The sequence below is a fragment of the Peromyscus maniculatus genome, chromosome 20 (genome assembly GCF_049852395.1).
Source record: "Peromyscus maniculatus bairdii isolate BWxNUB_F1_BW_parent chromosome 20, HU_Pman_BW_mat_3.1, whole genome shotgun sequence".
In the NCBI taxonomy this organism is placed as follows: Eukaryota; Metazoa; Chordata; class Mammalia; order Rodentia; family Cricetidae; genus Peromyscus; species Peromyscus maniculatus.
In genome coordinates, this window is record NC_134871.1 from 26171694 (window position 1) to 26195814 (window position 24121).

Below are 24121 nucleotides of genomic sequence, written 5' to 3' on the forward strand. Positions count from 1 at the left end.
TACGCACCTTCTCCTGTGGAGTGTAAACCTTCAGATTACTTACAACACTGAGTCCAGTGGAAATGTCGTGCAGGTAGTTGTTGGATGCATTGTTTAGGGAACAACGGTGAGAAACGATTCTGTGCTTTGATCCTGAGAATCTTTTACCACAGTTCATTTAATCCCAGGATAGGGAACCCACAGATTCAGAGCGCAGGCTTTGTGTGCATTTGCTACTCATCATAAATTAAATGATCTCATTTTTCATGTACAACAGCAGTAATAGCTTTGTCTACCTACTTTGCCACCCACCTCCTTTTTAATTTTAAAGATGGGGTCTCACTATGTAGCTCTGGCTGGCCTGGAAGGTGCTCTGTAGACCAGACTGGCTTTGAATTCACAGAGATCCTCCTGCCTCTGCCTCCTGAGTGCTAGGGTTAAAGTCATGCATTATTGTGTTTGGCTCCTTATGTTTATGATTCTTTTATGTGGTTTTAGATTTATATTGTCAAGTTACCTCTAGAAAATCATATGAGTTAAATCTATTGCATATCACGCTGCTTCTCCAAACTCCTGTCAACTCTTATTGTGTATTGTTTAGACTTATCAAGTTAAAAGGCAAAAAACTCTTTGATTACTAGTGAGGCTGTGTGCATATATATGTATTTGCCGTTTGGAAATCCTTTTGATCAACTGTCAATCTTGATCTGCAGTCCATTTTTGGTGATTTTACATGTGTCCTAAATGTTAACCCTTTGCCTGGTTTAGCACTTGCTTTTTTAGTTTTGTTTCTGGTGTTTTTTGTACAGAAATTTGTACTGACATATAATTACATATAATTATTTCTGCATGCTGCCATCATATCTTTAAAAGATCGTCCTTCCATCAAGATAAACATATTTATTTTTAATTTTCTACTTTAAAAAAGATTCATTTCTTAAAAATCATACGTGTACATATCCATGTGTGGGTTTGCGCATGGAAGTGCATGTGCCTGTGATGGCCAGAGGTGTGGGACCCCCGGAGCTGGTGTCCCAGGTGCCTGTGATGGCCAGAGGTGTGGGACCCCCGGAGCTGGTGTCCCAGGTGCCTGTGATGGCCAGAGGTGTGGGACCCCCTGGAGCTGGTGTCCCAGGTACCTGTGATGGCCAGAAGTGTGGGACCCCCTGGAGCTGGTGTCCCAGGTACCTGTGATGGCCAGAAGTGTGGGACCCCCTGGAGCTGGTGTCCCAGGTGCCTGAGATGGTCAGAGGTGTGGGACCCCCCCCCCCCAGCTGGTGTCCCAGGTGCCTGTGATGGCATCTCGCACAGGTGATAGGAACGAACTCTGGTCCTCTAAAGGGCAGCACGTGCTCTTATAGCAGAGCCATCTCCCAGACCCCCTTCTCTGCCTTTTAATGGAGTTTATACTTTAATCTCTTGGGCAGTTACTTGACTGGATGATATTGAAGTTACTTTGACTTTCTTTGTCAAGTACTCTAATTGTCCCAAACTGTAGGACAATCTTTTCCTACTTGCTCATTTAATTGGCCAGCTGTGGTGGTGCATTCTGGTAATCCAGGCACTTTGGAAGATGAGGCAAGAGGATCATGAGTTTGAGGCCAGCCTGACCTACATAAAGAGTGCTCAATATTAAGACCTGTCCCAGGGCTGAAGAGATGGCTCAGAGGTTAAGAGCACTGACCGCTCTTCCAGAGGACCTGGGTTCAATTCCCAGCATGCAGATGGCAGCTCACAACTGTCTGTGAACTCCAGTTCCAGGCGATAGAGCCAACATCTTAACACAGACATACATGTAGGCAAAACACCAATGCACATGAAATAAAAGTAAATTTTTTAAAAAAAAGCCCTGTCTCAAAACAACAAAAAAATCAATCTTTATAACCTGTCAAATCATTATGTAGATCCATTTGGGTCTAGGTTTTTAGCCTTTTATACAGATTAATTCATTTCTATAGGTTGTTAATTATATCATTATGTTGTTTCAAGGCAGTACAGGCCATTGACCTAGACTGGGTGAAACCCACACAGGCTCAGAGGGAGGAACTAAAGGCACTCCAGGAGAAGGAGAATCAAACCAAGGTGAGCCAAGCCTGGTACCAGGACGTGCCCCCGGAAGGGATCTCCCGCACACGTTAGGATCCAGCTGTTGTCATCCTCCACAAACCCAAGAGTGCCTCCACCCATCCTCTGATTCCATAATTAGTAGAAGTTTATTGTGTAAGCATGATAAAAATATAGTATATTGAGTCTTTGGCCAGGTTAATATAGATCCTCCTCCCCATTATTAAACAACTGTAGAGCATTCTCCTTCATGATTCTGTTACCGTCTGGCCGGCCAGTTTCCTTTTACTGGAGGTCAAGTTGTTAGCAGCTTTTGCTGCTATGAATCACCTTGGCAGCAAGTCCCACGCGGCCCAGGACTGCGTCTAATTTACACTCCTCACCCTACTCGTGTGTGCACGTCGGTGATGGAGCAGACCTGCTGACTAGTACCAGTTAACCTTCTGCTCACGTGCAAGGAGACTGCACTGAAGATGAACGAAACGACTCCAAACAATTTGATCTAAATCAGAGATGAGCTAACTATGACTCGCAGCCCACTGTTCTTATAAAGCTTTATCGGCACACAATGACACTTTTTCATTTATGTGTGTCTAAAGTCATTTTTGCGCTACAGTGGAAGAGGTATGAAGTTGCTATAGAGACAGTGGGCTCCCTAATGCTGTGCTGGAGACCACATCCAGGACCTTACGTGTGCTAGACAAGTGTTCACACCCAGCCACAAGCCCCCAGCCTCTATTACATGTTTCCTTAAAGACGAGTTTTTATTTTTATTTTTTTGAGACAGGTTTCTCTGTGAAGTTTCGGTACCTATCCTGGATCTCGCTCTGTAGACCAGGCTGGCCTTGAACTCACAGAGATCCACCTGGCCCTGCCTCCCAAGTGCTGGGATTAAAGGTGTGCGCCACCAGTGCCCGGCAAGGGTAGCAAGTGTTCTTAACCACTGAGCTTTCTCTCTGGCCCCAGGTATAACGGTCTTAGAAGAATGGACTTTTCAAGTGTATAGTCCTTAAGAGTTCTACCCTCTGGTTTCTGTGAGTCAGTGCCTCCTTGTGAATGGCCAATGCCAACAAGCATTTGGAGTTACATTGCTTATTCTTTAGCTGTTTTGCAACATGTAGCTTTACTTTTAATTAAATACATTCACTTCCTTTAATCCACAACAGCTAAAAGTTTCTTGAATTTTTAAAAGGTTTTCCTTCCTTCTTCTGTCTTTTCCTTTGGTGCTGGGGATTGAACCCAGGCCTCATACACATGGGCAAGGGCTCTGCCTCTGAACCACCCCAGCCTTTATTTCAAATTTAAAAAGAGGGCCAGAGTTGTGCTGGAGGTGGCTTGGTGGGTGAGAGAATTGCTGCTCTTGCAGAAGACCCAGGTTTGGTCCTCAGCATGAAGGGTCCAGGAATAGGAAGAGAGGAATATAAGAATAAGATAGAAATACAGAAATGAGATAGGAATAGAAGAATAAAAAATGTTGTGAGCTTGAGAGATGGAAGCTGACAGCCGCCAGCTTCGCCAGCAAATGGGGATTACCCTTAACTGGGTCATTCCGCGTTTACGATGGGCAGCTCTGTCAGCAACCCAAAGGTTGGACCTACCAAGCACTTTCACGCTGGTCCACCACATCTATAGCTCCCCCAGGAGACCTGAAGTCTTCCTCTGCTGACCCCCAGGGTACACACACGGCCCACAAACATGCACGCAGGCAAAGCACTTCTGAGACAGAGTCACAGCTGCTCTTTTGTTTTCTCCACGCCACTCTTTAATTCCTTACCTGAGTGCGCTGCTTCCAAGCTCTAGACAGGAGCGGAGTGGAGCGGAGGCAGATGAGGCAGGACCAAGAGCCTCCTTTCCATGCTCGAGAGGAAAGGGGCTTGTTGTGAGCCCACCCTGTGGGTTTCACCAGCACAGCGGTAGCATACCCCCACTTCCCTCATCCACCCCCGGCCGTGAGCTCTGCATCTGAGGAAAGCGGTCTCTTGCTTCCGTCCACTCCACCCCACCTTGGAGCAGTTTCTGGAGCTGTCCCAGGAGGTCCGGCACTACGGGTACATTCAGCTGGATCCCTGCACCTGCAACCACCCCGAACCTGGCTGTGGGGCTGTCCTTTCCATCGGCAACAACGAGATCAGCTGCTGTGTGACCCTGCCCGACGGCCAGACCCAGGACATTGCTTTCCAGATGAGCGGAGTGAAGTGCTGGCAGGTCACCTTCCTCGTGAGTATCTGGCCCTGCTTTGTCTGTCCTGTGACCCTGGTTTCCTCCGTGTGCTGCTCCCTCTCACCTCAGCAGGTCTCTGTCTTCTTTGGGGTTCTCCCGCCCTGGGCATATCTAGAAACTCCTCTAGGGGGCGGAGTAATTTATAGGGCTCATTCCCTTTCTCTGCAGCATTATCTGAAAACAGTATTGTTTATCATCTGAAAACAGCTATTGTCTGGTTTGCTCTTCATACAGATGCTGTGAGACTAATATTTCTAGGATATAAATCAAACCGCATTATCATCTAGCTTTGCCAAATCTCTTAAGGAATGTCCATTGTCTGTAGGATGAAATGTAGCTGGAGAACTTTCTCTCCGGGTCCCGCCAAGCCCCGGTAGTCCCTTAGCCCACTTATAAAATAAACATACACACGCTTACATTATTTAAACTGCTTGGCCATTAGCTCAGGCCTATCATTGTCTAGCTCTCACTCTTATATTCAGCCCATTTCTGTAAATCTATACCTTGTCACGTGGCTTGTCGGCATCTTCACATGTTGCTTGTCATGGTAGTGGCTGGCAGGGTCCCCCCCCAGCCTTCCTGTTTCCCAGAATTCTCTTCTCTGCTTGTCCCGCCTATATTTCCTGCCTAGCTACTAGCCAATCAGCATTTTATTTATACAGAGCGATATCCACAGCACTTCCCCTTTTCTTTTTTTTTTTAAAGGAAGGTTTTAAATTTCACATAGTAAAATTACATATAACAAAACAATTATCAAGTAAGAATTACAGTTATAATATCTAGTCTATTTATAATAACTAGTCTATTTGGCAAAATTAAAGAAGATATCCTATCTATCTTATATTTGTGAGTCTAAGGTTTCATCTCTAACTTATCTTTTATCATAACTAAGGAAAATTATAACTATCTCTAGTCTTCCACTATATCAAAGACCTCAGAAGGATATAATATTACCTGAGAAATGGGAGAAGGATGCAAGCAATTTTTGGGAATCTTGCAGGGTAGACAGAGACAGCTGGCAGCCTGGACAGTCACCTAATGTTCCTCTGCAAAGTTGGGGCACCTGTCTTCAGCCCATAGTCCTGGAGTCTCTCAGTCATTTTTTTCTGTGTCCTGTTGAATGTCTGGCAGTTTTCTCTGTGAAGCAGGAACCTGAAGGACCATTTTGCCAAGCAAAGTTCAATGGTCATCTTTCTATGGGTCCTGCATGTTCAGTCGATCAAGCAGTCCAGGAAAGAACAGTTTCTTGCCCAAATGGCTATTTTTGCCAAGGTGAAGATAAACTCCATATGGAGTGTCTTTGATGCCCATCCTCCTCTCTGAAGTAAATCAGTGCTGCCAGGAGCAGACATGTCTCATTGATCAGAAAGTCTAAATTTTTAAAACATTTTAAATGCCATATTCTGTAGGTCTTTGAAGTATTTGAAGATTACCTGTCTATCTGAAATATATCTATGTATACCTAGAAAACTTAACTAACATGTTACAAGTTTGACTATCATAGAAGACTAATTATTAATCTGTATTTCTTAATTATCCTTTACAATCTAAATGAGTTACATAAACATAATACCTCAAATGAGAATATATATATATATATATATATATATATATATACACAGTATAACAAAATTAAGTTTAAACTTGTATCAATAGACTAAAATCTGTACCAATGTAAAACATTTTAAACATAAACTAAAATCTATACCAATGTAAAACATTTTAAACAAGTTGTTGCTCTTTAAAAGTAGGTTCATTAATCTACCCTTTTATTCTATCATCTCTCTATCCTATATATCTATATCATATCCCCTTTTCTTCTTTAGAAAGAAATTACATTTTATAATCAACCTGTTTTAAATAAAAATATTGGTTTTTCTCTGTCTCACACCAGAGGGCTCTTCTGATCTGGGATACAAGAATCTCTTAACCATTTTTTTTAAGCAATATGCCTGGGTTTAGAGAAGGAGTGAGCCAATTCCATTTCCAAAGCCAGCTTGGTATATTTGGGAATTTGGGCGTAGCTTCCCTTACTACTTCCTGCTGGAGGAGGGCACTGTACCTTATTGGGACACAAAGAAAAATTTAGGATTATGGAGTAGTCCACGAGGGTGTATCTTCTGAGCCAGTTGCCTTGAAACAATTCTGGATGTTGTATCATCTGGACCTTGGTGTCATCGGAGACCTTTCAGGGGGTCTTGGCTGGTCAAACCTGATGTATCTTAATCTGGAACAAATCTATAGCCTCTGGATTTCTGTGGAAACAAAAGCAGAGCCTCCTTTCCAAAGAAACATATCCTTACATCCAAATTTTGAAGTCAAGGTACCTTTAAAATATACATTTTGGCATAACTCAACAGCTTTTGCAATCAAATGTTTTTCTTCAGTTACAAATATCAAAGAGAACATAATCCAGATTCTCTGTGTGGTAGCCATCTTTATGTGGCTTATTTTTTATATTACCTTGAGCCTATTGCTTTAAACTGTAGCATTCTAAGACTGAAACGGCACTGTGGCTACTGGCTCTGCCCACTTCAGCTTCCCAACATGGCGGTGGTATGTTTTCCACCAGCTCTGGGAGCCATCAACTCTCAGAAATAGTGGGTCTATGCTTCTATCAAAGCAGCACGTAGCCCAGAAACCTCTTTTTGTTTTGTACTAGCAAAGGCTAAATCCACCATGCAGCTTAATGTGCCACTTGCAGAGGCCTCATTCCCACCATACTGCAGGTTGAGCACACACACACACCAGGAACCCGCCATAGTAGATAGTAGCTCAAACACGCAGGCTGCCGCTAACTTGAAAGAGACAACTAGGAACTGTTTTTAGCTCCATTTTAGAATCATTTTAGTCAGGTTTTAGGTGGAAACTCTTGCCAACACGTTGGGCGCCAATGAAGTCTGGAATCCTCAGCTTTCTTTACAGTCATGAGTGTCAAGTTCTTGTTAGTTAGCTCCAGACACCTACACATCCAGTCCTGGTCAAGCAAAGGACCTGTTGGCAGGGTCAGTGTTGATTACTCACATGTCCAAAGGAAAAGGGAAGCAGAGGTTTAAAGTCAGAGCCAAAGAGCTCGGGGTTTCCAGGCAATGGGGACTTGGTGGGGTCTTCTCGGGCATCTCAACTCTGGAGTCAAATGAGAACACAGGGAGTATTTGTCTAGGTGACCTGAGTTTGGCCATGTGCCCTTCTCTGCCGTCATTCTCAGAGGGGTCTCCACAGCCTACAGAGGAAGAGGCAGCTTTCCTAGGGGAGTTCAGTCTCCATTACTAGGAGAAATGGATAGATGCTGTGCACACAACCCGCAGCCTTCAGAATCCCCCTCTACCTGACTCTCGGGGCCCCCTCACGCCCTGTCCCTCACGTGTTTCCAACCTCCAGCCTCCTCATGCCTCAGGGGTTTGCCCTCACTCTATTCTGCTGGGAATCACCACTCACCTTCCCTCCTGCTCACATGCCCCTCCTGCTCACATACCCCTCCTTCCAGAAAGTCTTTCTTTACCCTCCTAGCCTGGGCTACAGTCCTGCTTCCTCCCACAGGGCTGTTCTTGCCTCCTTTCTACCACTTCCTGTGTCTACTGCGCTCATTTACCTCCATGGCTCCCTGGGAGACGGACAGCCTTTGGGGGAATTGTTACCTTCTTGATATCAAGCCCAGGACATTCAGAGGCACTCTGATGATCTCTTTTCCTCTGCAGGGAACTCTGCTGGATACAGACGGGCCCCAGCGAACTCTCAACCAGAACTTAGAGCTGAGATTTCAGTACAGTGAAGATAGTCGCCAGCCGTGGTTTGTTGTTTACAGCAAACAGGTGAGTTCTCGGGACAGATGTGAAAGCCGTGGAAGCCTTTGGTGCTGAAGTGCTGACCTGCTGGCTGACGGGGACCCAGCACAGCCAGAGGGGGTCCTTCACCGGCATTGGCCTGAAATACTTTGTTTTTTTTTTGCTTTATTGTCCTGGTCACCATGGTCATGAATTCAAAGAATTTAGTTAATGTGGTAGCCAGCTCTGAGTTGAGATAAAGAATTCAAAAAAGGTTTCTTTCAGCTCTCAATTCCAGAGGCTTCAGACTGTGATCACCTGGCCCCATCACTAGGGGACCCGGCGCCCTCTCTGGCCTTTGAGGACATCAGCAGGCAGGCAAAAGCTCATGACATAAATAAAAATAATAACTCTTAAAAACAGGTAAATAATTAGCTCCAGGTGTTCTAAATTCTGATAAAAATATCAAGGTAAACTTTACATTGATGATGTATTCAACTTGAGTCCTGCTTAGTTCCACAGAGAATTTTGGTTTCTGGTTACCAAAGCCTGCCTCTAGTACAGATGTGGTCATGATGTCTGTCCTCTTTAAAAAACAAACAAACAAACAACAACAACAACAAAAAACCCACACTCCTAAGTGAAAGACCGGTCCTTAGGCTTCCTAGTTAGTGTTATGCTGTGGTGAAACACCATGACTAAAGTAACTATGAAGGAAGGCTTTATTTGGCTTACACTTCCATATCGCTGTTCAGCATTGAAGAACATCAGGACAGGAACTCAAACAGGGCACGGAGAGGTGCTGCTTACCGGCTTGCTCTTCTGGCTTGCTCAGCTGCTTTCTCATAGAACCCAGGACCAGCAGCCCAGGGCTGGCACCACACACAAGGGGCTGGGCCCGTCCCCCATCAATCACTAAGTAAGAAAATGCGCTACAGGCTTGTCTCATCTTAAGCTTTTCTCAGCTGAGGCCCCTCCTCTCTGATGACGGCAGCTTGTGTCTCCTTCAGTATGAAGCGTCCTCAGGGAGGTGGCGGGAAGTTTTGTGCAATTTGCAGGTAGTCAGGAAGACGGAGACTCGAAGCCACCTTTCCTCACCCTCCCCTCGGGACTCTGTGCAGTTAAATGTTTTCCAGTCTTTCCTTCTAAGCAGCAGCCGGTGAGTTAAGGCCACCACAGAGAGGAGCAGTAACCATTTTTAAAGCAGGTCCAGTAAGATCTTACTTCCTTTGGAAGACGAACCATGTTGGTGGACACCCAAGGGCTGCTTTCACAAAAGGCAGAAATGTGACTGTGTGCCTTCCAGATACAGATGAGGGATGGAGCACAAACTCCTTTAAACAAAAGTTCAGGATTTTTATTTTTTACCTAGCAAGCCTGATCTAGTTGCTGGTGACTCTGGCCTACATGCCCGTGTGCATGGGTTAGGAAACAGTGGAACTGGTCCATGTCTTAAGAAACACCATTTAAATATCCAAGCAGCAGCAGCAGCTCAGGGTTTTTTTTTTGCTTTAACTCATATCTTGATTTTGTAAGTTACATCTATGTGCAGATGTGCAGGGCTGGTTATTACAAATTAGGCTTGTACACACACACCACAGAGGTTACACTTCTTCTCTCTTCCCTCCTCCCACCTTGGGGGAGATTTCATTCTTCTTATGTTCTGAGGCCATGCAAGATGTCAGTCATGGTCACCCACTTCCCTCTAATTCCGCTGTCTGTGGGACCCTCTGAGAGCCCTTGGCCATCACCATAGCCTGGCTGTCTCTTTCTCTCCGTCATCTGTTCCAGCAAAATGGCCAGTGCTGAACTCAAGGCAGGAGTGATGTCTAGGAGCTTGTGGTGGTTTGAAAGAAAATGGCCCCCAAAGGGAGAGGCATTATTAAGAGGTGTGGCCTCGTTGGAGGAAGTGTGTCACTGTAGGGGCGGGCTTTGAGGTCTCTTTTGCTCCAGCTTCTTTCAGTGTGACACTCAGTTCACTTCCTGTTGGCCTTCTGATCAAGAAGTAGCCAGCACCATGTCTGCCTGCCTGCATGCTCCCCACCATGATGATAATGGAGGGAACCTTGGGAACTGTAAGCCAGCCACCCAATGAAATGTTTTCCTTATAAGAGTTGCCGAGGTCATGGTGTCTCTTCACAGCAGTAGAAACCCTAATTAAGACAGAGCTGTAGGCTTTGACTTTGGTGCCTTAAACTTAATAAAGCCAAACCAAGATTTTAAAAAAGAACAATTTGAAGAGAAGGGATGTGTGGGAAAGGACTGTGCTGGGGATTCACAAGGGACCTTACATCTGCCACACAAGGTACAGCAAAAAGGAGATACACAGCATGCTCACTGGGGCCCTGACACCCTCGCTTCCCTGTGAGATACACACCGCGCCCATTGGGACACTGGCATTGATGACTAAGCCACAGAGGAGGCTGTGGTCGTTACCTGTCTGCAGGTGAGGGTTAAAGATCCTGGAGAAACAGAGCAAAGACTGATGAGTTTTGAGGGTGTGGAGCAGGAGAACTGGCCCCACCCCTTGCTCATCGCTGTGAGGGGTGAACTGGCCAGGGCCATGCTGGAGAGCTCACCCTGGTGGTGAGGACAGGGGAGAGCTGGCGGGCTGACCAACCCTGCAACTACCCAGGCCCAGAACCAGGGTTAGGAGTTGGCCAACCCCAATATCCACTCCATTTATGATCTGTTGGAGCACATGAAGGGGTCAAAGCTACAGGATCTCCAAGACCCAGGGAAACAACAGGATATCCAAGAGGAGTCCCCGTGAGGGCCCAGCGTAGATAGTGTAGCAGAAGCCAGAGGCCTCGACCCAGACCAGTGACTCTGCAATGAACACTTGCAAGTAAAGATGGATGGACAAAAGGGTTTACTGCGTGACTCACTGCGTCACACTGCAGCTCCCATGAGGAGACTTTCCCTTTTTTTCCCTCTTAAATTTTATTTTATTTTATTGGGGGGGGTTGTAAGGGCAGAGGGTAGATATAAAGGGATGGGGAAATGAATGGGATGGAGATGCATGATGTGAAAGACACAAAGAATAAATAAAAAGAAAGTTTAAAAAGATTTCAGTAAGCCAGGCATGGTGGCACATACACTCAGGAGGAAGAGGCAGGTGGATCTCGGAGTTCATGGCCAGCCTGGTCTACAGAGTTCCAGACTACACAGGGCTACACCGAGAAACCCTGTCTTGAAAACAAAACAAAATAAATACAAAGCAAAAGTTTTAATATCATCATCCAAAGAGACAAGTTAGTACCCAGTGATGGGTCTCTCAGCAATCATTACATCATTAAATGGAAGATTTATTTATTTGATGACTATTGTAAGTAGTTTGTTGCTTATGAAACACAAGTTCCTCATAGCAGAGCAGAGCAGAAACATAAAACAGAAGAGGGGATTAAGAGAGGAATGGTTAGGAATGAGATTCTGGCCTATTTATTGACTGTCTTTGAAATGGATTGTCACTACATTCTTGTAATTGAGAAAACTCATGTTTGCCTGCTAATTGCATTTTAAGCCAGTTTCTGAGAGTTAAAGACAACATTCTTTAAAATGTGCTGGTGAGTTTTAGCCTCCGTCAGGCAGTGAGAATGAGGCCCTCCAGCTGCGGGAGTGTTTTGTTGTTTTAAAGATTTGTTTGTTTATTATTTTTTATATGTATGGATGTTTCATCTGCATGTGTCTTGTGTAACGTGTGCATTCAGTGTCCAAGGAGACCAAAAGAGGGTATCAGATCCTCTGGAACTGGAGATACAGGAAGTTGTTAGCCACCATGTGGGTGCTGAGATTCAAACTTGAGTCCTCCAGACGAGCAGCCAATGCTCTTTGCTGCTGAGCCATCTTTCTGACTCCACATTTTTTTATTTTTATTTTTATTTTTGGTTTTTCAAGACAGGGTTTCTTTGTGTAGCTTTGCGCCTTTCCTGGAACTCACTTTGGAGACCAGGCTGGCCTCGAATTCACAGAGATCTGCCTGCCTCTGCCTCCCGGACTCTACATTTTTATTTGTTTATTTGAAACTCATGATGAAGCCCTGACTAGCCTGGAACTCACTAGACCAGGAAGGTCTCAAACTTGCAGAAATCCTCCTGTCTCTGCCTCCCGAGTGCTGGGATCAAAGACAAGCACCACCATACCTGTCCTAAGAACAATCTTTATTTCCTGTTTCTTAGGCTTTTTTCCTGAGTAGCTGCCTGAAGAAGATGATCTCAGAGAAGATGGCGAAGCTCTCTGAGGAGAATCCAGAAATGGTAAGAACTCTGAGATGTTGCCATGTGTGCTGGGTTTGTGGATCTTGTCCTCTAGGGAGGCAGCCACAGCTCACAGTGAGCATCTGACCGTGTTACCGGAGTTGTTAGGGGAGAGCCTGGGTCCTGGCAGCTCTTACAGACTAGCTGGACCACTTTAAATAGACAGCAGTAGTGAAAAGCAGGGCGAGGAGATTTATTCCATCCTGTAGAGCAGGCCTGAAATCCAATCAGAAAGCAGTCAGTTACCCCATAACCTCACATCACTATTGTACCAGTGGACGCAGGGTCCACTTTATAGCAAGCAAGGTCCACTTCTGGGTATGTCCACTGACAGCTTTTCTCCCTTAGTGGCCTACAGAGCTCCTCCTGACAGCATGGAAAGCAGCCGGTGGGGAGGAAGTTTTGAGGTCAGTTCCAGGTTGATTTCTCTATGTCCTGCAACCAAAGTGTGTTGAGTCTTTAGCGTATAGGGTTGTACCATCTATATATGGTGAACATCAGGGGCAATGGCAATACCCTATGCTGTTTTGGGTGCTCTGGGGCCCATCTAGCTGGCCACATAGGAGGTATACACTTCTCACAATGAGATTTTCATGTAATATGTTACCCAGATCTTCCAGGGGAAGCCTTGTCCATTCATGCAGGATCCCTCCACTCAAATGCAATTTCTTCTTTGAATTACATATTTTTAATTAGCTTAAAAAGTTGTGAATTTTGGCCAGGCAATGGTGGCACATGCCTTTAATCCCAGCACTCAGGAGGCATAGGCAGGTGATTCTCTATGAGTTCAAGGCCAGCCTAGTCTACAGAGTGAGTTCCAGGACAGCCAAGCCTACACAATGAAGCCCTGTCTCAAACAAACAGTTTCACAAAGCTTTTTCACGCTTCCTTCATTTTTGTTAATCCACCCTCCGCTCCCCTGAGTCCTGGCTGCACCTTTCCTTAGTCCTGGTGCCCGTACCACATTGTTCTACTACACCCTCCCCTTCCAGACCCCTTCCATCCCCATCTTGTGTTGAAGTCAGGATTTTGAGAGGCTCTTGAACACAGAAGGGATGACCTTCAACAGTCTCCAGAGTTTTCTCCAGAAGGAAGCTACAGCCCCTGACACTTCCTGTTCACCAAGTAGGAAGCCACAGCCCCTGACACTTCCTGTTCACCAAGTAGGAAGCCACAGCCCCTGACACTTCCTGTCCACCAAGTAGGAAGCCACAGCCCCTGACACTTCCTGTCCACCAAGTAGGAAGCCACAGCCCCTGACACTTCCTGTCCACCAAGTAGGAAGCCACAGCCCCTGACATTTCCTGTCCACCAAGTAGGAAGCCACAGCCCCCGACATTTCCTATCCACCAAGTAGGAAGCCACAGCCCCCGACATTTCCTGTCCACCAAGTAAGAAGCCACAGCCCCTGACACTTCCTGTCCACCAAGTAAGAAGCCACAGCCCCTGACACTTCCTGTCCACCAAGTAAGAAGCCACAGCCCCTGACATTTCCTGTCTACCCAGTAGGAAGCCACAGCCCCCGACATTTCCTGTCCACCAAGTAAGAAGCCACAGCCCCTGACACTTCCTGTCCACCAAGTAAGAAGCCACAGCCCCTGATACTTCCTGTCTACCCAGTAGGAAGCCACAGCCCCTGACACTTCCTGTCCACCAAGTAAGAAGCTCTTGACATTTCCTGTCCACCAAGTAAGAAGCCACAGCCCCTGACACTACCTGCCCACCAAGTAGGAAGCCACAGAGGGAAAGAAACTCTCGGGGCAGTTTTTTTTTCCCCTCCAAAATAACTTTATTTTTCTGATCTGCCTATTTCCATTGAAGGCCAAGTAACCTGGAAAAGCTTGGTGCATATGCTATAAAACAAAATAAGAGCAAATCTGTGATTCTAGACTTTTCTGATTATCTTACATTACTATCTAACCATGTTCCAAATAAGATAGGACAGGTTGATGGACATTCATGTTGGTAAATTTAATATTTTTACAGAAGGTTACATTGATCCTTTTAAAAAGATTTATTATTTTATTTTATGTATGTGAGTGTTTTGCCTATATATGTGTGTGTGTACCATGTGGCTGCCTGGTGCCCACTGAGGCCAAAACAGGTCATCAAATCCTATGGAACTGGAGTTACAGATGTTTTTGAGGTACTCCAGTCCTCTGCAAGAGCAATAAGTGTTTTTAACTACTGAGCTATCTCAGGCCCACACATTCATCTTTAAAATGACAACAGAAAACATTGGAACACTTTCCCTAATGTTTTCATTTAGGTTTAGTTCTTTAGAAGTGGATGATGACATCTTCACTTCAGCATTAATAGTTACACCCCCTCCCCCAACAAACCAACTGTGCTTTGGACTTAATTTCTCTTCTGGATCCAAAAATATCTTTTTTAGGGAAAATAAATTCGCTGCCTCCTGGTGATTGAACAATTTAAGTTGTACCAGAGAGCAGTCGATGAAGGAGACTCTTTTTAAAAAGAGTAATAAAATCTATCCTCTTAGGCACAGTGGTCTCTCTTAGGCTTTGGTTATTATATATGTATAAAAGAAGAAAGAAAAGTAATTAACCGAAGGAGGCATTTTAAAAAGAGAGACATGCTCTCAGATGTGGAAGAATCCAACAGTGGCCACTTGATCCAGGAAGTACTTGGACAGTGACTAGCTAAGGAGCCAGCTCACTACAAATCAAACAGGCCACATGCCTGTGGTTTGTACATCGCTCGAAACTTACCATTTATTTCAGCAAACAACATCAGAATCAGCTCTTTAGCCAACAGGCATAGATTGGTTCATCAAAAATATTCAACAAGTTTCATTTCCATGAACTCTTCATTTATTTTATTTATTTGTGTATGGCTTATTCTGGTTCTTGGAAAGAAATTGCCTTCCAAGACAAACTACGTTTCCAGCTGAATTTCCCCTACAACACCTCAAGAATAAGGAGTCCCAGCTGGAAGCGGATTGAGCTGCTTGGACTCAGGGCTCAGGGCTGGGCCTCTTCACAGATGACAGTGGACTGAAGTCATTTGGTGACTTAAAGTGGTACTATAAATGCAAGACAGTAACATTTGCTCATTTTCTAGGCAAATATACACTTGGAAGAAAACATTTTACAGAACCCTGTGGACTAAGGCAGACAGGTCTCTATTTAGTGAGGTGGATTCTGAGTCCAAAGGTTTTGACAATCTTCAAGACTCTGGGGCAAAGGGGAAAACCCTGGAGAACTTGAACCAAACAAGCCCACAGTTAGTGCTGACAGTCCCCAGAAACACCACAAATGTGGTGTCAAATCAAAATTCATTCGTTTTGTTAGTGTATGTAATGATTTCAAAAGTAAGGCTTGAGACAGGACAATGACTCCATGAGTTCAGATCCCCAGCCCACATGGAACAGGCTGGTTGGCCATGGCAGCCCTCTGGTAATCTCAGAACAAGAGGTGGAGGCAGGACTCCTCAGAGTGAGCTGGCTAGCCAGACTAATTGCAATGGCAAGCTCCAGATTCAGTGAGAGACTCTGCCTCAGTGTATAAAGTGGAGTACTTTAGAGGAAGACTGTGGATGTCCACCGTGGGCCTCCACAGGCTTGCACACACATGTGTATGTGTGTGCAAACATAGCACACATACACAAAACCAAAACAAAACAGAAGTAAACCTTGAAATGTTTGTAAGAGATCATTATTTTTTTTTTTCAGACAGTCTTGCTGCATACCCCTGGCTAGACTTGAACTTATAGCTATTCTCCTGTTTCAACCTCCCAAATGCTAGGATTACAGATCTGCACCACCACAGACATCATGAAAATTTGAGTCAAACAACTGCAGTGAAGAATAACATAAATGTACACTCACAAAAAATACTTAGAAAATTTAAAAGATGTATTCGTTTTGTTTCATGTGTATGGGTATTTTGCCTGTACACGTGTGTGTGTATGCACATGTATGCCTGGTGCCTGTGGAGGTCAGGAAAGGGCATTGGACACCCTGGAGCTGGAGTTACGGGTGGTTGTGAGCCACCATGTGGGTGGTGGGAACTGAACTTTAAACCCCCTCTCCAGTCCCACATATTTAGAATTGTAAAGCCAATATTAATCACAGACCAGTGTGTGGGAGGAACATAGCATTCTTAAAGCTCTCTTCCTACACACAGGCCTGAGAGTTTCCCTACCATTTGCTGCTTTTTATATATAAGTAGGGTGTGAAGGATTGGGAGGAGGAAGGAGACCTGAGTGGAATTATAAAGATGTTTTATTTAAAAGAAAGTCTATTAGTGAGGATAAGGTTTGGCTGCATAGAACAGGAAACACAGCAAGTGTCTTCCTTAAGTTCCTGTTGCTGTGATAAAACGCTGACCAAAGGTAACCTGGGGAGGACTCAGTGCGTCAGCTCACGGCTTCCTGTCCATCATGGGAGCCATGGCAGGGGTCTGGCCGGGCAGGAACTGAAGCAGAGCATGGGAAAACACCGCATACTGGCTTGCTCCCCACAATTTGTTAAATCGGCTTTCCTAGACACCCCAGGAACACCTGCCCAGGGATGGCACCGCCCACAGCGGTCTGGCCCTCCCACATCAATCATTAATCCAGAAAATGCCCCACAGGCTGGACTGATGAGAACATTTCCTCAGTTGATGTTTCCTCGGATATGTCTAGGTTCCTGTCAAGTTAACAAATAAATACAAACAAACAAAAAAACCAAAGCCCAACCAAGACAGCAAGTATCCTAAACAAAATAGAAGTCTGCTTCTCTCTTGTCTAAAAGAAGCTGGGGTAGGCCTAGACTAGGGCTGGGCTGTGGTACCACAGTGTAACAGAGACCTTCCTCCTTACTGTTCTACCTCAGTGTGAACTTCCAGCTCTTAATGCAGCTCTGGGGCCGGCCATCACATCCACTTCTGCAAACCCGGGAAGTATGACCGATGACTCCTGTCCTTAAGGCGGACAGACTCTCAGAAGTCTCACATAGACTTAATGCATCTGGCTCAGCAGCCCCCCAAGAGTCAATCACCCCAGGGGCTGCTGGAGTCTCTGGTGTTTTCCTTTCTGGCCGTCTTCTTTAGCAATAACAGTTTTATTTGGAGAAACAAAACACCCATTTAAAAGTTACATTTACTGGAGCCTTGAAGCAGGCACAGGCCTGTGATGGGAGTGACTCTTGGCCACTGGGCCATAGGTGTGAACTGTGAGACTTCTGACAGTCCTCCTTAAGGACGCAAGTTGTTCTTCAGACCTTCTCTAGAGTGGAGTGCTAGGCACTGCCGGGGAGGTGTACAGTCCCTGGTTGTTTAGTAGTTCTTTCCTCTCCCCTGAGGAAGCATCCAGAAGCCTGCCCCAACCCCTGCCTAGCTAGGTTACATTCACTCCTCCAGGCCAGGCACTCCTCCACCCTGGTCCATGCCCACAGAGGACCTCTGGATGCTCTATGACTTGGCTTCCCATGGGTCACCAGGTGGGAAAAGAGGTTGGGTACAGTCCTTGCCTTTTCCCACCTGGTCTTGACGGGTCTCTGCGAGGGTTACAGCTGCTGTACACCAACCCCCCTCACACAGTCCTTGGGAGTCTGACACCCCTTCATGTGTTTTAATCCACCTCTCCCCTCCGTCAAATGCTATGCAAATGGTTCCTTTGAAATCCTCGCAGTGCCAGGTGTGGTGGTCCAGAGATGTGATCCCAGCATTCAGGAGTCTCAGGCAGGAAGATGGAGAGTTTCTGGTCGACCTGAACTGTACAGAGTACAGACCAGCCTAAGTTAAATAGCAAGAGTCTGTCTCAGGAAAACCCAGGGATTCAGGCCGGCAAGAGAGCTCAGTGGGTGGAGGTGGAGCTGCAAATCCTCGAAACTGAGTTCTATTACTAGGACCCGCGTGGGAAGGAGAGGATGACTCCCCGGGCTGTCCTCCGGTGTCCATATGCATGCCATGGAACACACATACACACATGCACACACACACACATGCACACACACACACATGCACACACACACACACACACACACACACACACACACACACACACACAAATAAAATGATAAAAATAACAGCTAAGGGTTCAGGATGTAGCCCATGGTAGAGTATAGGCCACACAAGACGGAGTGTGATCTACAAGTAACAATGTAATAACTATTATTATTGTTGTAAACCCTGTCTGCAGCCCAGACTGCCACCTCCCTCCTCTGGGCCCCTAACTGCTGTACCTTACGCACTGGAGGCCCAGCCCAGAGCTCTAGCCTGGTTCTGATTTGAGGAATGGTGCCTTTTGACTGTGCAAAGCCCCATCTGGCTTTGTTTCAGTGCATGCATCCGTGCTCCATGGATGATCTCAGGAATTAGAAGTGCATTTTATTTCCTATAAAATCCCTTTAAAAGCTGTGTTAAATTACAGGATCCATAGGTAGCCACCAGTGTTAGACCTGAAGCTTTCTGTCACTTTGGTGACTTCATTCCTGCCACAGGAAGGGTGGGCAAGCAGATGCGAGGCAGATGTGCATATGCCAGGCAGATGTGCAGGTGCCAGGTAGGTGTGAAGGTGCCAGGCAGGTGTGTAGATACAAGGCAGGTGTGCAGATGCCAGACAGGTGTGCAGATGCCAGAGAGGTGTGCAGATACCAGACAGGTGTGCAGGTGCTAGACAGTTGTGAAGATATGAGGCAGGTGTACAGATACCAGGTGGGTGTGCAGATACCAGGTGGGTGTGCAGAGGCCAGGTGGGTGTGCAGAGGCCAGGTGGGTGTGCAGATGCCAGGTGGGTGTGCAGAGGCCAGGTGGGTGTGCAGATGCCAGGTGGGTGTGCAGAGGCCAGGTGGGTGTGCAGAGGTCAGGTGGGTGTGTAGAGGTCAGGTGGGTGTGCAGATGCCAGGTGGGTGTGCAGAGGCCAGGTGGGTGTGCAGAGGTCAGGTGGGTGTGTAGAGGCCAGGTGGGTGTGCAGATGCCAGGTGGGTGTGCAGAGGCCAGGTGGGTGTGCAGAGGCCAGGTGGGTGTGCAGAGGCCAGGCAGCTGTGCCTGCTGCCCAGCAGCTGAAGGGTCATTAGGAGTGACTGTGGAGGGAGACATGTGGAGGGAGACATGTCAGTTAATGGATTATTCATGTGCCGGCTTCGCTGTGCTGTGCTGACATTTTACTAACCTATTCAGCAGATCGAGGTTCCGGAACAAGACAGAAGTAAGAAGCAGCCGAGTCAGGTCTGTGAGTAAAATGACATCACCGATGGGTTATAATTGGGATGACTTTTCCCCGGGCTCCTTTAAGCAAAGTCCTTGGCATTCAAGCATAAACTAGAGAGCTGGCTGCTGCTTAGCCACCCTGTGCACGAGGCGGATGCAGGCCAGCCCCAGAGCCGCCTGTTTCTTCAGCTGGGCTCAGGACAGGGGACACAAAAGTCCTTTGTGATTTTCTTCTTCATTTGGAGTGTTCATGGACAATCCTCTTTGTAGTTTACAGATTTGGGGTTTGACTTATCTGTGTGTTTCAGTCTCCCTGGTTTTCTGCAGTACAAAGGCACTTTTAAGTTTGTGAGTTCTCTTGTGTGGTAGTTTTGTGGGGCAGGAAAGACTCTTGGTAGGTTACACTGTTCAGCACTCAGCATCACCACCTTTCTGTAAGTTAATGCTCTCATCCTCTTGCAAGCTGCAGATCCACCGGGGGAACTAGGGCCCAGAGGGGTTAAATGCGCAGAGGTTGAGCAGTAATCAGTGTGGAAGAAAGCAGGCCCTCTGACCGCAGGACTGGTTCCTTCACTACCGAGACCCTTCTTTCTGTGTTCCAGGGCAGGGAAACGGGATAAAGCGCCCTTGCTGGGGTTTCCCAGCACCTGTTTCAGGGTCTGCTATGTGTATACAGGTGCCTCATACAGAAACACACACTTAAATATGTAAATACAGAAGGTGCTTTGAGCTTAGAAAATAACACTGTGCTGGTGAGGAGATGGTTAAAAGTGCCTGCCACTCCGGCCTCAGGACCTGAGTTCAATCCCTGGATCCCACAGTTGAAGGAGAGAACTGACAGGACACACACACACAAACACACACACACACACACACACACACACACACACACTCTTAATAAGCAACTAGTGTATCTGTAAGAGGCAGTCAGAGGACCCAGTGAGTGAACACTAGCCACACAAGCCCAGTGGCTCAGGTTGATCGCTGGAACCAATGGAAAGGCAGGCTGTGGTGGCACACACCTGTAGCTCCAGCATCTCACCATGAGATGGAGACACGGGAGAACTGCCCAGAAGCCCGAGGGCCAGCTTGCCTGGAGCACACAGTGGGGCGGAAACAAGAGGCCACGCCTCAGTAAGGTGGATGCAGAGAACCAACTCCCCCAAGTCAACCCCTGACTTCCACATGTGCACCTGGTGGCCCGCACGCACGCACACACTAAAAATAACCACTTTAATGTAAAAAAGAGTATACAAAACCTTTCTCTTTCATAATAGGCCTCTAGCTAATTAGTCCGGCACTTCCGCCTTGTGTGTTCAGACAGACCGGAACTCTAAGTGTGTGCCAGGTACTCCTGGGGTGTGACTGGCAAGGCTGATGCGATTCCCAGGCCTTACCACAAGACTTGTGTGGCAGAACTAGGGTGAAAATCAGCTTTATCACAAGTGAGACCCAGTGCACCAATGGTCGGTTCCCTCATCTGCAAACTGTAGGTGATCACAAGCCCAGCATCTAAGTTCACCCATTTCCACAGCACGTGATAGTCAGCCCCTAGGATCTCAGCCTTGGCTGCACATTGGAATCAGTCTTCTGGAGAATTCTAAATCCCAGCGATGGCTCCCCCACCCCATGGCTGGCTCCACCCCCGGCGATGGCTGGCTCCACCCCCAAAGTTAGCTCAGTCTGTAAGCACCTGCAGGGCAAATATGAGGACTGTAAAAGCTGGGAGCGGCAGTGTGCACAGTGATCCCAGCACTAGGGAGTCAAACCCTCACGGGTGTCCCAGGGGCTTGCTTCAGGTTCCATGAGAGACCCTGATTCAAAAAATAAGGTGGAGAGTGAGGAAAACATCTGATGCCAACCTCGGGCCTCCTCCTCACAGGGCGCAAGCACACACACACACACACACACACACACACACACACACATACACACACACACACACACACACACACACACACACACGCACACTCACTTTGAGAGCTCATGAAGTACTGAAGGCAAAGAAGCACTGATATTTTAAAAAGTCCGTGCCTCTGTGCACAGGAAGATAAGGTGAAGAACTGAATTCATGTGGCTCTGAAAGAGTGGGGAGGAGCAGGCAGGCAGGTGAGTGTTGGTGGGATGACTCCCGGAGCCTAGAGAGCTTCCTGAGCAGGCCAGCAGGGGGCGCTGTCCTCAGTCCTCCACAGTGCAAGACTGAAGCACCTTTTACGGTGACCCTGGCTTACACAGAGGTAACCTTTCACTGCGCCTTTGATACTACTTCACCCTCCTTGAGGTTTTCTTGCTGTTGTTATGGAATTTCTTCCTCTAGTTCTGACCTCTCTGTTTATTTTCCAGCACAAGGACTACTTTAATTTTCTGAGAAAAAGCAAGATGAAGAAAGATGAAGACGACTGTGCTTGGGGGACCCTCGCGGAAGGAGGGCTCTGAAGGAGCCTCATCGTTTAAACTGTCTTTAGGGCTGTCTCACCCTCTTTGACACTCAGGTGCCCTGTGTTCATCAGTCTAACTGTAGCACTCGTGACTCTCAGGATTCAAATGGTGTAGGAACCAAAGCCATAGACAGCGCTGGCTTAAGTGGCAGGTTCAAATCCACCAACGGGAGGTTTATTCTATGTTCCCTCTAAGGTAGATGTGTATTTGGCTCCATGAAGGCTTTTGTGTGTTCGTTCTGATATTGCAGGGATACAAACTTGTTCTAAACAGTAAGACTGCATTTGGCACCAAGGCAGATTCGCCAGTGTAGTTGAAAGTTTTCTCTGGTCCCGCCTGGCCCCTCGGTCCCACAGCCACTTATAAAATAATCACTCAGAGGTTTAATATTATTTACACACTGTATGGCCTATGTCAGGCCTCTTGCTAGCTAGCTCTTATATCTTCAATTAACCCATTTCTATTCATCTATGTTTGCCATGTGTTCTGTGGTCTGCTGGCATGTTGTTCCTTTGGTGGCAGGCTGGCGTCTCTCCAGACTCCGCCTTCCTCTTTCCTGTCTCTCTCCTTGGATGTCCCCCCTGCCTCTAAGCTGCCTTGCCAAAGGCCAAAGCAGCTTATTTATTAACCAATGGGAACAACATACATTTACAGTGTACAGAAAGACATCCCCAAGCACACCAGTCCAGGAAAACATGGCTTCTCTGACCTATCCAGAGAGCAAGAAGAGGTGGTAAAATTCTGATCCGCTTCTTCACCTCCTCCTGAGTCTAACACAGTTGACCCCAAAGTGATAGCTGCCCTGGCCCTGAGTCCCTTCACTGCATGGTTGTTCCCACTCTTTTTGTTTGTTTGTTTGTTTGTTTTTGTTTTGTTGTTTGTTTGTTTTTCCCAGACAAGATTTCTCTTTGTAGCCCTGGCTAGCTGTCCTGGAACTCGCTCTGTAGAACAGGCTGGCCTTGAACTCACAGAGATTGTATTCCACCCTTAGATTGGATCCTGAGCCTGGAGAAATGGCTCAGTAGTGAAGAACACTTGCTACTTTTGTAGAGGACCTGGGTTCAATTCCCATAACGCACATGGTAGCTCACAACCACCTGCAACTCCAGCTCCAGAGGATCCAACATCTACTGGTCTCCCCTAGTACCCATACATATGTGGCACACACACACACACACACACACACACACACACACACACACACATAAATAAAAAACAAAATTCTATCTAATAATCATCATGCCAACTTGAATATTTTTCTTTTGGAAATCCATAGTCTTGCACGGACATCTAATATAAATCTCTTAGCTTTATAAATGTGTTTTTTCCATACTATTTTTCCTTATACAGCTTCTGGTATACCATAGTAATTAACATAATTATGTATGGAATTAAGAGCAAAGTAAAGAGGGGAAGATGAATATGCAAAAATAACTGGGTAAGAGTGTAATATGTTCTGTTAGCTAATAATATGTTCTGGGTTAGCTAATTATGAAATAAATATAAAATCTAATGAATATGAAGTTTGCTGATGAAAATGTGTGTTTTTTGACATGTAGAATCTATGAGTCCTCTAATATGTATAAATCAATGCCTGTAACCATAACTTCTGGACGTTAAAGATCTGAATTTGTGTTCTAGGCTGTGGTGGGATCTCTGCAGAGACATTCAGCATCATCCCCACTGGGTGGCCCAGTGTGCTGGGATCACAGACAGAGTCTGATGGAAGCTTATCTGCTATTTTGCCAATTTAAGAATAGTCAGGATCCCTTGAAACCTATGTGGCATAAGGGGCCGTCTCAGACACCGGGAACAAAGAGTTTGTGCTGGGATTAGAAGATTGAACACAGGATTACTGCTCTTGTAGGTTAAAAAATTATCTGATGCCAATTTTATGTTTCGATTTGACATATGAGAATAAGTCATCCTACAGAATGTGTAGTGACCATGCACCAAGGGCAGTTGGGAGCGCTCAGGCAAGCTCCAAGAGAGACCTTGGTTAAAGAATAGGGAGTGGGGCGGGGGAGGGGACCGCTAGCCAAGGGGAAGAAGAGTCAGCCCCGGGAAAGAGAACAGGCTCAGGAAACGGGCACAGCTGCTCTTCGCTGCTGGAGCTTCAGGTTAAGGCTGGGTGTGCGGTGCTTGTCTGTAATCCCAGCACTCGGGAGGCTGAGGCAAGGAGGTCACAAGCTCAAGGCGAGGCTGGGCTACACAGCAAGTTCCCCTGTCTCAAACAAAGCAC

At 46.4% G+C, this 24121-nt stretch overlaps 1 protein-coding gene across 5 annotated transcripts in view; it reads left to right on the forward strand.

Moving 5' to 3' along the window:
- Positions 1-23056, forward strand: part of Snx31 (sorting nexin 31) — a 51828-nt gene extending 28772 nt beyond the window's left edge. The window contains exons 9-15 of one of the 5 annotated variants that reach the window (XM_076555885.1): positions 1969-2061; positions 4057-4260; positions 7962-8075; positions 12206-12283; positions 12632-12690; positions 19411-19462; positions 21784-23056. In XM_076555885.1, coding sequence (XP_076412000.1) covers positions 1969-2061; positions 4057-4260; positions 7962-8075; positions 12206-12283; positions 12632-12690; positions 19411-19462; positions 21784-21876 — 693 coding nt within the window. In that variant the 3' untranslated portion in view covers positions 21877-23056. The remainder of the gene's footprint in view (positions 1-1968; positions 2062-4056; positions 4261-7961; positions 8076-12205; positions 12284-12631; positions 12691-19410; positions 19463-21783) is intronic. The other 4 variants (XM_076555886.1, XM_016001382.3, XM_076555888.1 and 1 more) reach the window with 4 other exon arrangements.
- The last annotated feature ends 1065 nt before the right edge of the window (positions 23057-24121 follow it).